This window comes from Symphalangus syndactylus, chromosome 1, assembly GCF_028878055.3.
Source record: "Symphalangus syndactylus isolate Jambi chromosome 1, NHGRI_mSymSyn1-v2.1_pri, whole genome shotgun sequence".
Lineage (NCBI taxonomy): Eukaryota > Metazoa > Chordata > Mammalia > Primates > Hylobatidae > Symphalangus > Symphalangus syndactylus.
The window spans coordinates 54,413,344-54,427,321 of NC_072423.2; the positions used below are offsets into that span (position 1 = coordinate 54,413,344).

The 13,978-nt window shown below is 41.6% G+C and overlaps 1 protein-coding gene across 2 annotated transcripts in view; it reads left to right on the plus strand.

The window, feature by feature from the left end:
- Window positions 1–11,886, plus strand: part of GAREM1 (GRB2 associated regulator of MAPK1 subtype 1) — a 216,800-nt gene extending 204,914 nt beyond the window's left edge. The window contains exons 5-6 of one of the 2 annotated variants that reach the window (XM_055235105.2): window positions 5,005–5,171; window positions 6,631–11,886. In XM_055235105.2, coding sequence (XP_055091080.2) covers window positions 5,005–5,171; window positions 6,631–7,528 — 1,065 coding nt within the window. In that variant the 3' untranslated portion in view covers window positions 7,529–11,886. The remainder of the gene's footprint in view (window positions 1–5,004; window positions 5,172–6,630) is intronic. The other variant, XM_055235109.2, reaches the window with a different exon arrangement.
- Window positions 11,887–13,978: the final 2,092 nt, after the last annotated feature.

Genomic DNA, 13,978 nt, shown 5'->3' on the forward strand with positions numbered 1-13,978 from the left:
TCACTGAGCGTGAGGGTTGGAGGTTCATTCCTGATAATAGAGGGGCCCCTCTCTCCTTGCGTTGCCAGTGGAAGTCCAGTCGTAAACATTGCATTGGAAGTAAATAGAAAGGCTTTAGTCCATTAGGCACAATATAGTCCTTTAGATCTTCATTTTAGAATAGTCATTACTCTGGGGTGTGCTAGATTAAAGCCACAGCGCTTCCTAGTTCAGGAATACTGTCACTGTCATTTTCACCGTGACACTGTGTCAAAGGGTGGTGGTAGAGTTGGTGGTGGTCATATGTGCCAGGTCTTCTGGTGCCTTTTTTTTCCCTAGATTGACTCAAGGTCACCGAAAAAACGTAACATTCAGCCCAAATGACTTGTCAATAATAATTTCCACATAAACGTATAAAAGATATTCTGTGGTATATGGGTTTTTTTAAGTGCCTTTTTTTTGTATTTTTTGTGACATTTCTTAACATCTACCAGGCATTGTGTGTGACATGTTCGTGCCAGGAGTGACACATTCCCAAACTCTGCTATTCCCAGGATGGTAATAACAAGGATGGCAGTCCTTACATTTTAGCTCGCAGGCTCATTAAATATAGATGGAGAGTAAGTAAGTATGAACAGTGTGTGGCAAACAGTGTGTGTGGTGGCCCACATGTGTGGGGCTGGCCTATAGGAACTGGTGTTTAGGTGTGGTGGGCAGTAAAAACAACGAGAGAAAGGGGCAGGAAAGCACAGGGTGTGCTGGGGGGACACTGAGTCCACCACTTTGCATGGACCTGTGTGCCCATATAGACTAGGAGCAGTGGGAGAGATTGCTGGAAAGATGCATGGGAGCCTGGCTGCACAGAGCCTTGGGTGGCAGGCAGGGGAGGCCGGCCTTTATCCAGAATCAGAGGGAGCCGTCGGAGACAGCCAGTAACATGATGAGAGCCACATGCTGAGGCTTCCAGAAGGGATGTGCTGAAAATGTTACACTTAAAAGCTAAATTGAATATGAAGGAAAACTGGAAATAGGGTGATTGACCGTCTAGTCTTGTAAATTGCCTTTTATTGACAGATAAAATTCATCTAAAGCACAGCTACCTTCCTCCTGGATATAAATATCCCGCGTGAATCAAATCAAGAAGCAAAGAGTAATAGAACGGTTACTGTTCTGAGAGTAAGAGATAGGAACTAAGATGGTACAATAAACCCTCACTCTGTCACTTCTCAATCCCAAAATGCATACATCCCACCACAGCATGTAATTCTTCCCTTAAGATGCAGAGAAATAGGCCATCATCAGAGTGGCCACCCATGTAGCAACAAGTTGAAAGTAATAATGCCACTTGGAGATGTGTCTGTGGAGTCCTCAGCTGTGCCCACCTGCCATGGGCTGCCCCTCACCTGCCTGGCGTAGCGCAAGCCGCTCACTCTTTGCCTCAACAAAATGACACTCAAAATTCTTGTCATGAATGGAGTCCCTTTAAAGTCATCCTTTAAAAAACAACAACAAAAAAAAAAAACAACCTTTCTCTAAAGTGAGTTTCAAGTAAACCTAATTCTTTTACCTTGACCTCACGTAACAACACCCAGACTGCCCTCCCATCACAACAGAAAAAAATCCCTGGCCTCATATTCTTGTTTCATCACTGACAACATCCCGTCTCCTAAGAGTAAGAATCAATTTGTTTCTCTCTCTCTGTCTGTCTCACACACACACATTAGTTCTTTAACTCCTTTCAGGAGTCATGTGGCTACCCCAAAAGCTCTATGTGTCTCAAATTCTGTCTTGAGCATCAACCATAAACACTCCCAGTTGGCCCTGGCTACCTCCTCACCAGGCCCTTTAGCTTAGAAATGCTTCTCTTCACTACCGCCCTCTCCTCACCATTGTGGGAAATCTATTAGCCCTTCAGGAGTCCCTAGTTATGAAGGTGGCAGAACCAGCTCTAAGTGACCTTGGGTACCTGGGGTTGGTTATAAGAACAGGAAGAGGGGAGTTCCTTTAGGTCAAATTCAACTGCAAGTGGCTTCTTTTCTGAGTTTATAAACCTAAGTCAGCTGACTATTGTAAATTAAAATGCATATTGTAATTGACATCTGAGTGTATTATAATTGACATCCCAGGTAAGTGTTTCCTAATGAAACGTCATATTTAGTGGCTAATTCTAAAATTTTGAAAGTGCTAAGTTGAATCCAGCATTAACCATGTTTTCCTCATGTTCCACTCTAATCCAATATTGGGAAATAACTAAATATTTATTTTAAAATTAAGAAGTTAACTGACAGAGTCCTTATCATCTCACATTTTCCATGCACCCTATTTCTGTAAACATAAATAGAACCAAGCACATCTGTAATAAAGTGACACCCATCCACCCTAAATTCTATAGATATTCCCTAAGAAAGAAACACATCTGGCTACCATGCAGCTCACTAACAAGACAGAAGGAAGATGAACCAAAGCCAGGAAGCGGGGTGGCCCAGTCTGAGCTCCGGCATCCTGGTTGGTTCTTAGCCTCTTAAGAAGACCTGGCCGGCCGAGGAGGGTGGATAACCTGAGGTCAGCAGTTCGAGACCAGCCTGGCCAGCATGGCGAAACCCCTTCTCTACTAAAAATACAAAATTAGCTAGGTGTGGTGGTGCATGCCTGTGATCCCAGCTACTCAGGAGGCTGAGGCAGCAGAATCGCTTGAACCTGGGAGGCGGAGGTTGCAGTGAGCCAAGATCATGCCATTGCATGCCAGCCTGGGCAACAAGAGTGAAACTCCGTCTCCAAAAAAAAAAAAAAAGGAAGACCCCAGAATGGTGCAAGGGTCTTTCCGGGCCAGCCCAGCCGAGCATTCCTCTCATGTCATTATCCAAACCTCATTTCCTCGCGGACATCCTTTCTGCAGTCATCCACCACCTTTTTAAAAGCTCACAAGGGGAAAGCCTGCGTCTATTTTGGAAGAAATCTGCTGCTCCAAATATTTTCTTTTAGTCTAAAGAGTTTGTCCAGATGAAACCGTTCCCTTTCACCAACCCACTGGGCCCCAGTAACCAGGGCTGTGGGTCCTGCAGGTAGGAGCAGTGATCCCCAGCCCCGGGAAGAAATGCAGCTGATGAGACTTTTTAAATTGCTTCCATTTCATTCAGAGTTGGGTTACTGGCCTACCCATAGCCATGAGTCTTCTTAATGGCTGGTTTTCTCTGGCAAGTGAATCAGGCCTGGGATGTGAGGTGGAGGTCCCAGGTGCGGTGTAGATAGTAGGAGATATGCAGTATGATAACATGAACCCATTTCATTTCAGCTTAAGCAAACTCAGTACCAAAGCTAATAGGAGCTTGCTGTTTCATTGTCTTATCCCAGAGCTGCTTGGCCAGAAAGGAATTGAAAGTAAAGGTGAAAAGCTTGGTGGGAACCTAGCCTAAAAGTAGACAAGGTATGCATTTCAAAGCATAGCATTTTTGACAGAGTCAGAATTGGCTCTGTTAATATTTTTACCTCTATAGCTTAGGGTAGACTAGCAGAGCCAGGTATAAACTGCCCCCTGCTGCCTGACACATAGAAGTACATGAAAAATGTCACTTCATTAGTAATTATATTCTGAAATGCCTGCAAGGAATGGAAAGCAAATTAGGGGAATGGCAGGCAGTCTCAGAGAAGCCGTGGACGGCACAGATCATCTAGATCCTCTCCAGTGTGAAGACGAAGGAAATGTGAAAGAGCTGGAAGCAGCTCTTATAAAAAGTACTTTTCAGATGTAGAGAGCCGCTTCATTACTCCTTCTGCAACCTTGTCAGTGTGTGGACCATGGTCCAGTAGCATCAGTATCACCTGGGAACTTTTAGAAATGCAGATTCCCAGGCCCCACCCTGGGTCAACAGAATCAAAATCTGCATTTTAAACAAAATCCCTAGGTGATACACACTCATATTTACATTTGAGAAGCCCTTGCCTGGCTCAATGTCTCATACCTGTAATCCCAGCACTTTGGGAGGCCCAGGCAAGTGGATGACTTGAGATCAGGAGTTCAAGACCAGCCTGGCCAACGTGGTCAAACCCCGACTCTACTAAAAATACAAAAATTAGCCGGGCATGGTGGCAGGCGCCTGTAATCCCAGCTACTCGGGAGGCTGAGGCAGGAGAATTGCTTGAACTTGGGAAGCGGAGGTTGCAGTGAGCCAAGATGGTGCCACTGCACTCCAGCGTGAGCAACAGAGCAAGACTCAGTCTTGAAAAATACAAAAAAATTTTTAAAAAGTAAAAGTAGCCCTGGCCAGGCACGGTGGCTCATGCCTATAATCCCAGCGCTTTGGGAGGCAGCCTGAGCAACATGGTGAAACTTCATCTCTACTAAAAATACAAAAAATTAGTCAGGTGTACTGGCACACACCTGTGGTCCCAGATCTCGGGAAGCTGAGGTGGGAGGATCTCCTGAGCCCAGGAAGCAGAGGTTGCAGTGAGCTGAGCCGAGATTGTGCCACTGCATTCCAACCTGGGCGACCCATCTCAAAAAATAAAAATAAAACATCCCTGAACATGACTTCAGAAGGAGCTTTAGCCCTGGACCAGGTCCAGGGTTCTCTAAGGTTTGGATCAAATTGAATTCAGCTTGAACAGTGAAAAAAACACAACCTAATAGAAGAGATGAATCCTCAAGTTAAATTTGCGAAAGCCTTATGTTCTTATTTTCTTAATACTTCCTTTTTATCCATCCTCACGTCACTAGCTCTTTAACCATAGGCACTTTAACTTGCCGTATTTCATGTTACTTTCTATATTTCAGCAGCAGCCAGCATTTGCCAAGCAGTTTCTTTCAAAAATCATTCTGTCCCAGCAAGTGTGTGACAGGCATCTGATTTGCTCTCTGGCAGCCTCTGTGCTTCCCATCATTCTTGTTTACTTCAATCTTCTCTCTGCCATGCTTACACCCTGCTGTTACGGTTAAAGAGTGCGACTTGAGCAAGTCTGCAGGATTGAGCTGGCCCCCAATGGCATTGTCAGTCTGTTGCTAACCTGGAGTGTTCTTTTCTGCGCCAGGTCAGAGAAGAATGCCGGCTCCTGAACGCCCCACCTGTTCCACCCCGAAGCGCAAAGCCTTTGTCCACCAGTCCCTCCATCCCTCCTCGCACAGTCAAGCCAGCGCGGCAACAGACTCGCTCTCCCAGCCCCACCTTGTCCTACTATTCTTCAGGGCTACACAACATGTAAGTCTTCCTGCCAGGTCCCACTGCACCCTTATCTTCTCATCCACCAGTTCATGGGTTCTTGAAAGCATTTTCAGGGTAGCCATAACAGGCAGGGTGGCGGGAGAGGAAATGGCTTTTCAATTTTTTAAATAATTTTACTGAGTGAGCATGATGGGGCCCCTGTTTGTTTTGAGCTAGGATGGAAGAGCCAATGTCTTGGGAAGAAAAGATGCCACACCAGTCTAAGAAATTCAGAGGTAAAGGCCAACTAGATTCTCCTGGAAACAACCCGGGGGCTGCCATCAGTTCTCACAAATCAGCATCTAGTTCTTTCCACTTTGACTTTGACACGAGCAGACAGCACCTTCAAGCAGACACCACCTTCGACCAGGACCTAAAATGGAAAGGGTCCCATTGGCTATCTACTCTGAATTTCCATCCAGACAGGAGTCCCCTTTTGGCCATCACTGTTGGGTGGTCATTTCCTTTTGTCTGGATACTTCCGGTGCTCTGAGATCATTCTTCTGCAACACAGCTCGTTCCATTGTTGGCAAGCACCAATACTTTAAAAAAAAAACCTTTATTATATTGAGTTGAAATCAATCTCTATGTAACTTGCAATCATTTCTTAGGTCTAAAGAAACAAAAATAGGTCCATCCCATATCTCTTTGTCGACTCATGAAAATTCCGAGTCAGCTATGGTAGAAGTCTTCTCTTCTTCAAAAGAAACATCCTTGCCTCCCTCTGCTGTTTCCCCGACATCACTGTCAGACCCCTCACCAGCCTGCTCACCCTCCTGTGAGCGCACTCTAGTTTCATGTTGCTCTTAAAACCCCCCAAAGCCTAATCCACCGCTCCACATGTGCTCGTTACAGTTTAAAGTAGCTCTCTTTGCAGGTACTTTTTGTTCTCTGGACATTTAAATCGTTGTGCTAATGTTACTCGATTGTTCAGAAACTAAGACAAGGATAAGCATTTTATTTGAAGGATTTCCTCCTACCTCAGACTTTTGGATGGAAATAGAGTCACGGATGGTGTGATGCCATCATGTCACTGTAGCACAAGCATGGCAAGCATGTGCCACTCATTTACTATTCTCTCCCTCTACCCTCGCTCACTGCAGACATCATTCATCAATCTTGGCACCTGTTGGTGCAGAGCCTACACGTGACTTAATAATTTTCCTCATCATAAAGACCCAGGCACCTATTAACAATGATTTTCTTACTGGCTGAAATATTTATTTTATCTCCACTGTAGCATTTTAAATCATTATGTACATATCTACAATTACCAATGTATTTTATTAAAGATTCTTTAAAAAAAAAAAAAAAACCCAGTGAAGTTAGCAGGAATTTTATTGAATTCAAAACTAACTGCACTTTTCTACTCAGCAGTAACATCTGTAAATAACAAAAGCCTTGGGATTTGGCTTTTTTCTTTTAACTGATTTCTCCTTCTGTGTTTGCTTTTAAGCAGCGTCACTAAAACTGACAAAAGTCCTTCTGAAAGCGCTTCTGTTTCCTGCTATCCATGTAACCGAGTGAAAACTGATTCTGTGGACCTGAAATCCCCATTTGGAAGTCCTTCTGCTGAAGCTGTGTCCTCTCGGCTCTCATGGCCTAACCATTATTCAGGAGCATCAGAGAGCCAGACCAGGAGTGACTTCCTGCTGGATCCAAGCAGGAGTTATAGTTACCCTAGACAAAAGACGCCAGGCACACCAAAGAGAAACTGCCCAGCACCTTTTGATTTTGATGGCTGTGAGCTCTTGGCCAGCCCCACTAGCTCAGTGACTGCAGAATTCAGTAGCAGCGTCTCTGGTTGTCCCAAGTCAGCCAGCTACTCTCTGGAGAGCACAGATGTGAAATCTTTTGCAGCTGGCGTGACAAAGCAGAGTACGTCATGCCCTGCCTTACCCCCCAGGGCTCCAAAACCAGTGGAAGAGAAGGTCGCCTCCGAAACATCTCCTTTGCCTCTGAAAATCGATGGTGCTGAGGAAGACCCCAAGTCTGGGTCACCAGATCTCTCGGAGGACCAGTATTTTGTTAAAAAGGGCATGCAGGACATCTTCTCTGCCTCCTACCCTTTCTCATCTCCGCTCCATCTCCAGCTGGCCCCCAGATCCTGTGGCGATGGTTCTCCATGGCAGCCACCTGCTGACCTATCAGGACTCTCTATAGAGGAAGTGTCCAAGTCACTACGGTTCATTGGTTTGTCCGAAGATGTCATATCATTCTTTGTTACTGAAAAGATTGATGGGAACCTGCTTGTTCAGCTAACGGAAGAAATCCTCTCAGAGGATTTCAAATTGAGCAAACTGCAGGTGAAGAAGATAATGCAATTCATTAATGGCTGGAGGCCCAAAATATAGCCAAATAACCCCTAGCCAGCATGGAACAAAGCTGATCAATGCGTGTGCTAGAAGGGGTGGGCTGGGACACAGTTTCATGTTTTTGCACTAAAAACCTTCTCTGTAAATAAGGATAAGAGAAACTATGCAGATTACGTTTTTGAATGGTGAACAGGCTATTTTGTACATCAATAAAAATGCTGTACAGAACACTTGGAGGTGTGCCTTGTACGTCACTCAACAAACACTCAGCAGCTGCTAAAAGAAAAAAAGGCATGTGCAGAGAAATCATTCTTACCCAAGTAGGTTTATGCGAGAAGGTATGATATTTATTACAAAATAGCCAAAGCTGAAAGACATAAAAATCTTTAAAAAAAAAAACACTTTTGAACAACAATTCCCTTCTTTCAGGAGGGTTGACTTTAGACAATTAACTATGTTCTGTGCTCTGTCATTCAGATTGCTTCTTGCTAATTGTTTTACTCTTGTGCCTGAAAATGTTAGTGATATGAATTGACACTTTAATGTTGTATGCTTGGTGGGGATCTTTTTATCACAAGGCATTTTCCAAAAGTCATATGTTGATAAAGGGATATATGTTGTCCTTAGAAATCACACAAATCATGACCACAATAATTTATCTGTAACTGCTGCTAATTTTGAGCAGAGAAAAAAGAATATACATATATAAACAGTATAGGTGCATACACAATACACCCGGATATGTTTTACACATAATTTTGATTCTGATATTTTAGATAACATCTGTTCACTTTTAAATAATCTGTTGAGTTTTTGGGACTGTTATCTATGTTGATTCTCTTAGGAATAGTGGACAGAATGACTCCAAAGATTCTCAGAACCCTGTCACTTGAAGCTCAGTCTTATTTGGGTTCATCACTGAAAACTTAGAACAAATCAGTAAAGAGTCCTGTATTGAAGAATTAAGTTTGAGTTTAAGTCCACTCACTGCAGGGCTGGTTTTTGCATGTAATACTCCCATGATGTCTGGGGAAATGACAGTTTCTGTTGAATTGTAATTCTCAGGTTTGAGGGTCTCCTTCCCCTGGTGTCTGATGGCGAGAGGTCTGAAGAGCATTTGTCAGAGTGCATTAGGCATTCTCAACCTGCTTCATGCTTTACGAGAACTCAGAAATCAGACGCACCAGCCTTTATTATTACATATGCTACATCTGTTGAGTATTTTTAAAATACCAATAAGAAGACTTGTTTATTTCATAAACCACTTCTTCCCTCTCTTTCAAAGAAAATACATTATTACCATACTTTTACATTAGTCTGAGAATTTTTTGCTAAATATGATTAAGTATTCCAAAATATAATGGCGTCATTATTCTTGACTTGTTTAGAGAATATACATCTTAGGACTGTGTTAGTTCTCAGAGTAAGGCGTCATCTACTCCCCTGCACCCCAGAATCTGGCCCCAGATTCCAGAAGTACAGACAGCCCATGACCGAGGTGCACACAGTGCCCTCTTGAATAGGAAGGTCAGCCAGTGAGGTGGCAGCATAACTTGCAGGATGGACTTATATCTTAACGTCTCTTCCTGCTACCAAAACAAAAAAATAAGTTGAAAAACAAGACCCACCAGTCTAGTTCTGTAGACCTGTGAAACGTGTCTTTATTTCTTGGCATTAGAAGAAAGATATTTTTAATCCATATCATGGTTTAGAGTTGAAGTGAATTGATACCTAATTTTCCATCTTAGATCTAATTTTCCATCTTAGATCTCCTTTATCAAAAAAAAAAAGCATTTTTTTCTCCTAACATGTCTCCCAAAATGTAAATACTATAGGCAAAAAGAGTACCCTGTAAAATTCTCACACTGGAGCACCTCTTCAAAAGTCACAGACAATTCGATGAGGAAGTGTCTGGTACTGCACTCACAGGACATGAGACCTATGAAGCTTTCATGTTTTGAAAGCATCCTTCTGTGTGAGGGGGACTGCCTCCCTTAGTAAAGTAAACCTCTCAGAACTTCTTTTTAAAATAAAAACAGACAAGATGCAGCTACTAAGCTGCAAGTTTTCATTGGCAAACCTAGCTGAATCCGTTTTAAAATACTTAGCACTCGAACACAATTCTCAAACTCAGGAAGAAGGAACAGGGTTGGTTTGGGTTTACTATAAAGGTTGCCTCACATAAACAACTGACTCCTTTTTAGTGTTTTTTTTTTCTTTTTGTAAAAACTTTACACAAAATAGGGTTTTAAATTCTTTTTGCTTGTTTTGGACTTGGCGTATTTTTGTCAAGTTTATATTGATTGGCAATGCAGAGACTCCTTGAGGTCAGGGACTGTGGCCTTTGATTCACTTATGCTACAGTCTGGAATCACTACAGTGCTGAGTAAAAGGCACAGCCCCTGCCCTCTTGGAGATCATATTGTTTATACTTGCAATCTCAGTTGCTAAGAGTATGTATGTGTGGGTAAGAAAGACGTGAAATCCTCTGGGCAGCTGGGCATATGGAGAATTACGTGTGTCCTGTCTTTAAAACGTCAGCCTCTATTAGGGGTACAGAACACCCCAAGATCACTAAAACTTGGAATGTGTTGGAGGCAGAAAGTATCTCTCACTGCCTTGTGTTGTTGTTTTTTTGTTTTTTGATTTTTGTTTTTTTTTACTGACCTGGAATTCTTTTAATTGTAATAAATATCTTCTGTCACAAATAAATGAAATTGCCATTCCTAAGCCGAGCACCTGTCTGTGAAGGACCTTGGCGCCCTGACTAGACAGAGCATTCATAGCTCCAAGAGAATCATGACAAGATATGCAAAGCAGGGATAATAAGGAGACAGCCCTTCCCTTCCAAGAAGCCCTTCCCTTTCACAGCCCTTCCCTGTGATTCTGCAGTGAAAAGTGATGCCCAGAGATCCACACACAGAACCTTTCTAACCAACCAGGTCAAGACTTATCATCCTATCTCCTCTGGCAGGTCCCCTATAATCAAAAGAGAGGAAGTGTCCGTCTAAACAAGACCCTTTTGGGTCCTTAGATTCATGGCAAAAATCATCATGGCCCCCATCAGAAGAGAAAATCAGCAATAAACCAAGCCAAGCAACTAAAATGTGTAATGTGGACCTGACTCGTGTTGGGAGGCAGAATTCAAACACTCACAGATCAATCTTGCAAGTTTTCTCTTCTTTAAGTTGAGCTGCTCAACTTTATGAACTGTGAAATTTACTTACATTCTTTCAACCCACATATATCATTGCAGTTTATGAAGTTGCAGCGAACTGCCCATTCAGCTAAATTGCAGTGTTTATTCTTGTCTCATGTCGAAATACAACAATCTTATGGGAAATATTATGACAGTCCATTCCAACTGTTTTCAGACACATGCATAAACAGTCTCTGCTCACATTCCACAGCCACCTGCATGTTACCCATACAGCTCCCTGAGAAGTCAAGGGATGGGAGGCAGGAAGGAAGGAAGGAGGGTCCTTCATTTTCTAAACACTTTGTATAAGTCACTACTCATCATGCCTAGCAAGCATAAGATTAACATTTTGAATAACAAACTGGAAAACAAATAATCCTTCAAAGAATCTAGTGAACTGTTCAAAGGAAATTTTAATTTCAGTCTACCAGAAAAGTTAAATCTGTTGTTAGACATAGGAGGCTTTCAGAAACATGCCTCTTATATCAATTTCCACTATCTTTCAAGTTACCTAAAGGCACCAGGCTGCTTGAGCAAGAAGAATAAAAGGCCTAGAGTGCAAATTATGTGAAGTAGAGCTTTTAGATTGTGGGATTGTAGTAATATGGGATTCTCATGGTTACATCATGTTAAATCGCACTGTTTAGTCTTCAAAAGTTTAGTCTTCAAAACTTGGTGTTTTAAAATTTGTCTCATTGTGATAGCCAGAAACAAGGAATAAACATGATTTCAGTTTAAACTATATACAAATATCTTCTGTAATTTTGCTGCTCTAATTTTTAGGCTATAAATTTTGTAATAGAGCTTATCAGATTGCAAATTTCCTTTGTTTACAATCTCATGTAGTAGGGCTCAGATAATTTCTTAGCTATAAACCTTTTCTCCCACTCTCATATTAAGTTTCATTTAAAATATTTAAGCTAAGCCTAAAAATTGAAATCGGTTGAGGATTTGGAGAGTTTATCTTAAATGGAAATGGTGTATTCTTTTCAAAGAGTTTTGTAACCATCTTTACAGTTTCTTTGCTTGGAAAACTTTGGTTGTTAACTACCAGTTAACAATTGCATTACTTTCCAAAATATTATCTGATGGGCCCAATGTGTACCTCAAGATAAACACAGTATGTTATGTCTAAAAACTTCCTTGTCTTGATTTAAATGGTTCTGAAATGTCTATAATAAAGAAATTCTCAAAGTTGCTTTTCTTGCAGTTGTTCCTCGTTGGTCAGACCTAGTGCATAGTTTTCTAAGGACTTGTTTCCCATCCTCACTTAGGAGTAGGGAATTTGGAGGGAGTCCCGATACTGCAAGCCCATTCTGTATTAATAAGAGATTGAAGACTGTGGCTATACTGCATAGTCAGAAGATGCGGGTAACTAGGTACCTTGATGGCATACAGAGAATCCAGTACCTGTGTGGTCAGGAGATAGCGCAGAAGATGAAATAGATAAACTGGTGAGAAAAAAAAACAAAACCTGGTCCAAAGATAGTTGTCTCAATTGATCGTTCACCATCAGTTACAGATCAAACTCCTTTTTCTACTCTTTCTCCACTCTCACTACTGCACTTGACTCTTAAAAAATAAATAAAAGTATACATTTGAATGAGGAAAAGAAAGATAATATAAATTTATATCTCTTTGGCTTACATACAGTTTAACTTATGTAACTAGCAAATAGCAGAGATGGCTGAGGTTATTAAAGAAAAATTGAGTGTTCAATATATTGTAGCATCCACTGGAAAGTGTTACACAGAAGCTGGAGAATTGCAAGTGGAGTTTGGTTAAGAGAACTTTAACTGTACTCAAAATAGCATAAAATAGTTTCTCAGTATTTTATGCCCCAAATCTTCCTGTCTTCTTTTACTAGACTAAAAGCATCCCCAAATCATTCATTCTATCTTATACTTAAGCCTTCAGCCCTTCTTTCCTGTTTCACAGGGATAAACCTGTGACTAAACCCATACGTGTCCACTTTACTGGATTTCAGGAATGTGTGCTAGAAGAACCTGTAGGGTTGACTTAGGTTGACTGAAACTTCCCGAGATCTATCTCAGGATTTTTAGAGTACTTCATCAAGTAGTATACACTAGAACATTTGACTCCCAAAATTAGATATTGCAAAGTAAATTTGAGTTTAGAAATAAGTTGGGTTAGAATCAGATGTCCTTTGATTCCTTATATATCTGAAGTTAGAAAAAGCCAAATCATTGAAAACAGTAAGTGCTAATTCAATTCTTACTACACTGAAATGAATAAAAAGATGTGCTCAGCCCCTTCTTGCTTAGGTGATTCATGCACATCCTTCAGGATTTACCAAATGTCATCCCCAAGCAGATTAGATTTCACTCCTTTGCACTGATATAGCTCTCTGTGCATATCTCTGTCCCCTGGAAAGCTATAAGCTCTTTGATATCAGGGCTTATGTCTTCATTGTTGTATCTTCAGAAGTAGATGCTGTTTGAGGTTCTGTTGAATGACAGTTTGAAAATCACATTCCTGATGGTGGCCAGTCTTTGTGCCATCAAGGTCAAGACTGCAGCCATGTGACAATGTAGCGAAGTAAGGTCAGATGAGTGATATCAATGAAACTTGTACTCATCATAAAATATCTGAGTGCCTAAAAATGGGTGAAATGTAAATTTGTCTAGAAATCGCAGGTTGAGTTTGTATCACTTCCCAGGGAATAAATTTTTCTTATTTTATTTAATTCAATGACTTCCATTTTTAATGGCTAAAAAAAATGACTCGAAAGGATGTGTTCCCATAGATTGACTCAAATACTAGCTCTAAAAGACACAGGCAATTGAAAAGTAAGAGATATGGTTGAATGGCCTAAGGTAAGAGTGGTCTCAGGGTCAGAGGCAGTGATGGGTAAAGATAAACAGATTCTGTGTGCTCAGAAACACATGGCCAGGAGACATGGTGCTGAGCATGGAAAATACCATCTGTAGGCAGATCATAGAAGTTTAGAGACAGAGGGGACCTTGGAAAGGATCTGGTCCCTCCTCCTTATAGGAATGAAACCCATGGAGGGTGAGTGATGGGCCCCAGACCTCATATGGGTCATGAAAGAACCAAGGCTAGAAATAAAATCTCCTGGTTCACTGTTTTGCATTCCTTCCATTACAACACTGTCTCCCAGTTTCCTCAACTTTTAACTTTCAAAAGTAACTTTTTTTTTAGTGCATGGCACGCCCTACGCTGATCCTCCAACTTCTTTGTCTAAGACTAAAAAACAGGACAGTCCTCAGTTGATACTCCTCAGTCAGTGTTAGGTGGAAATCAAGAAA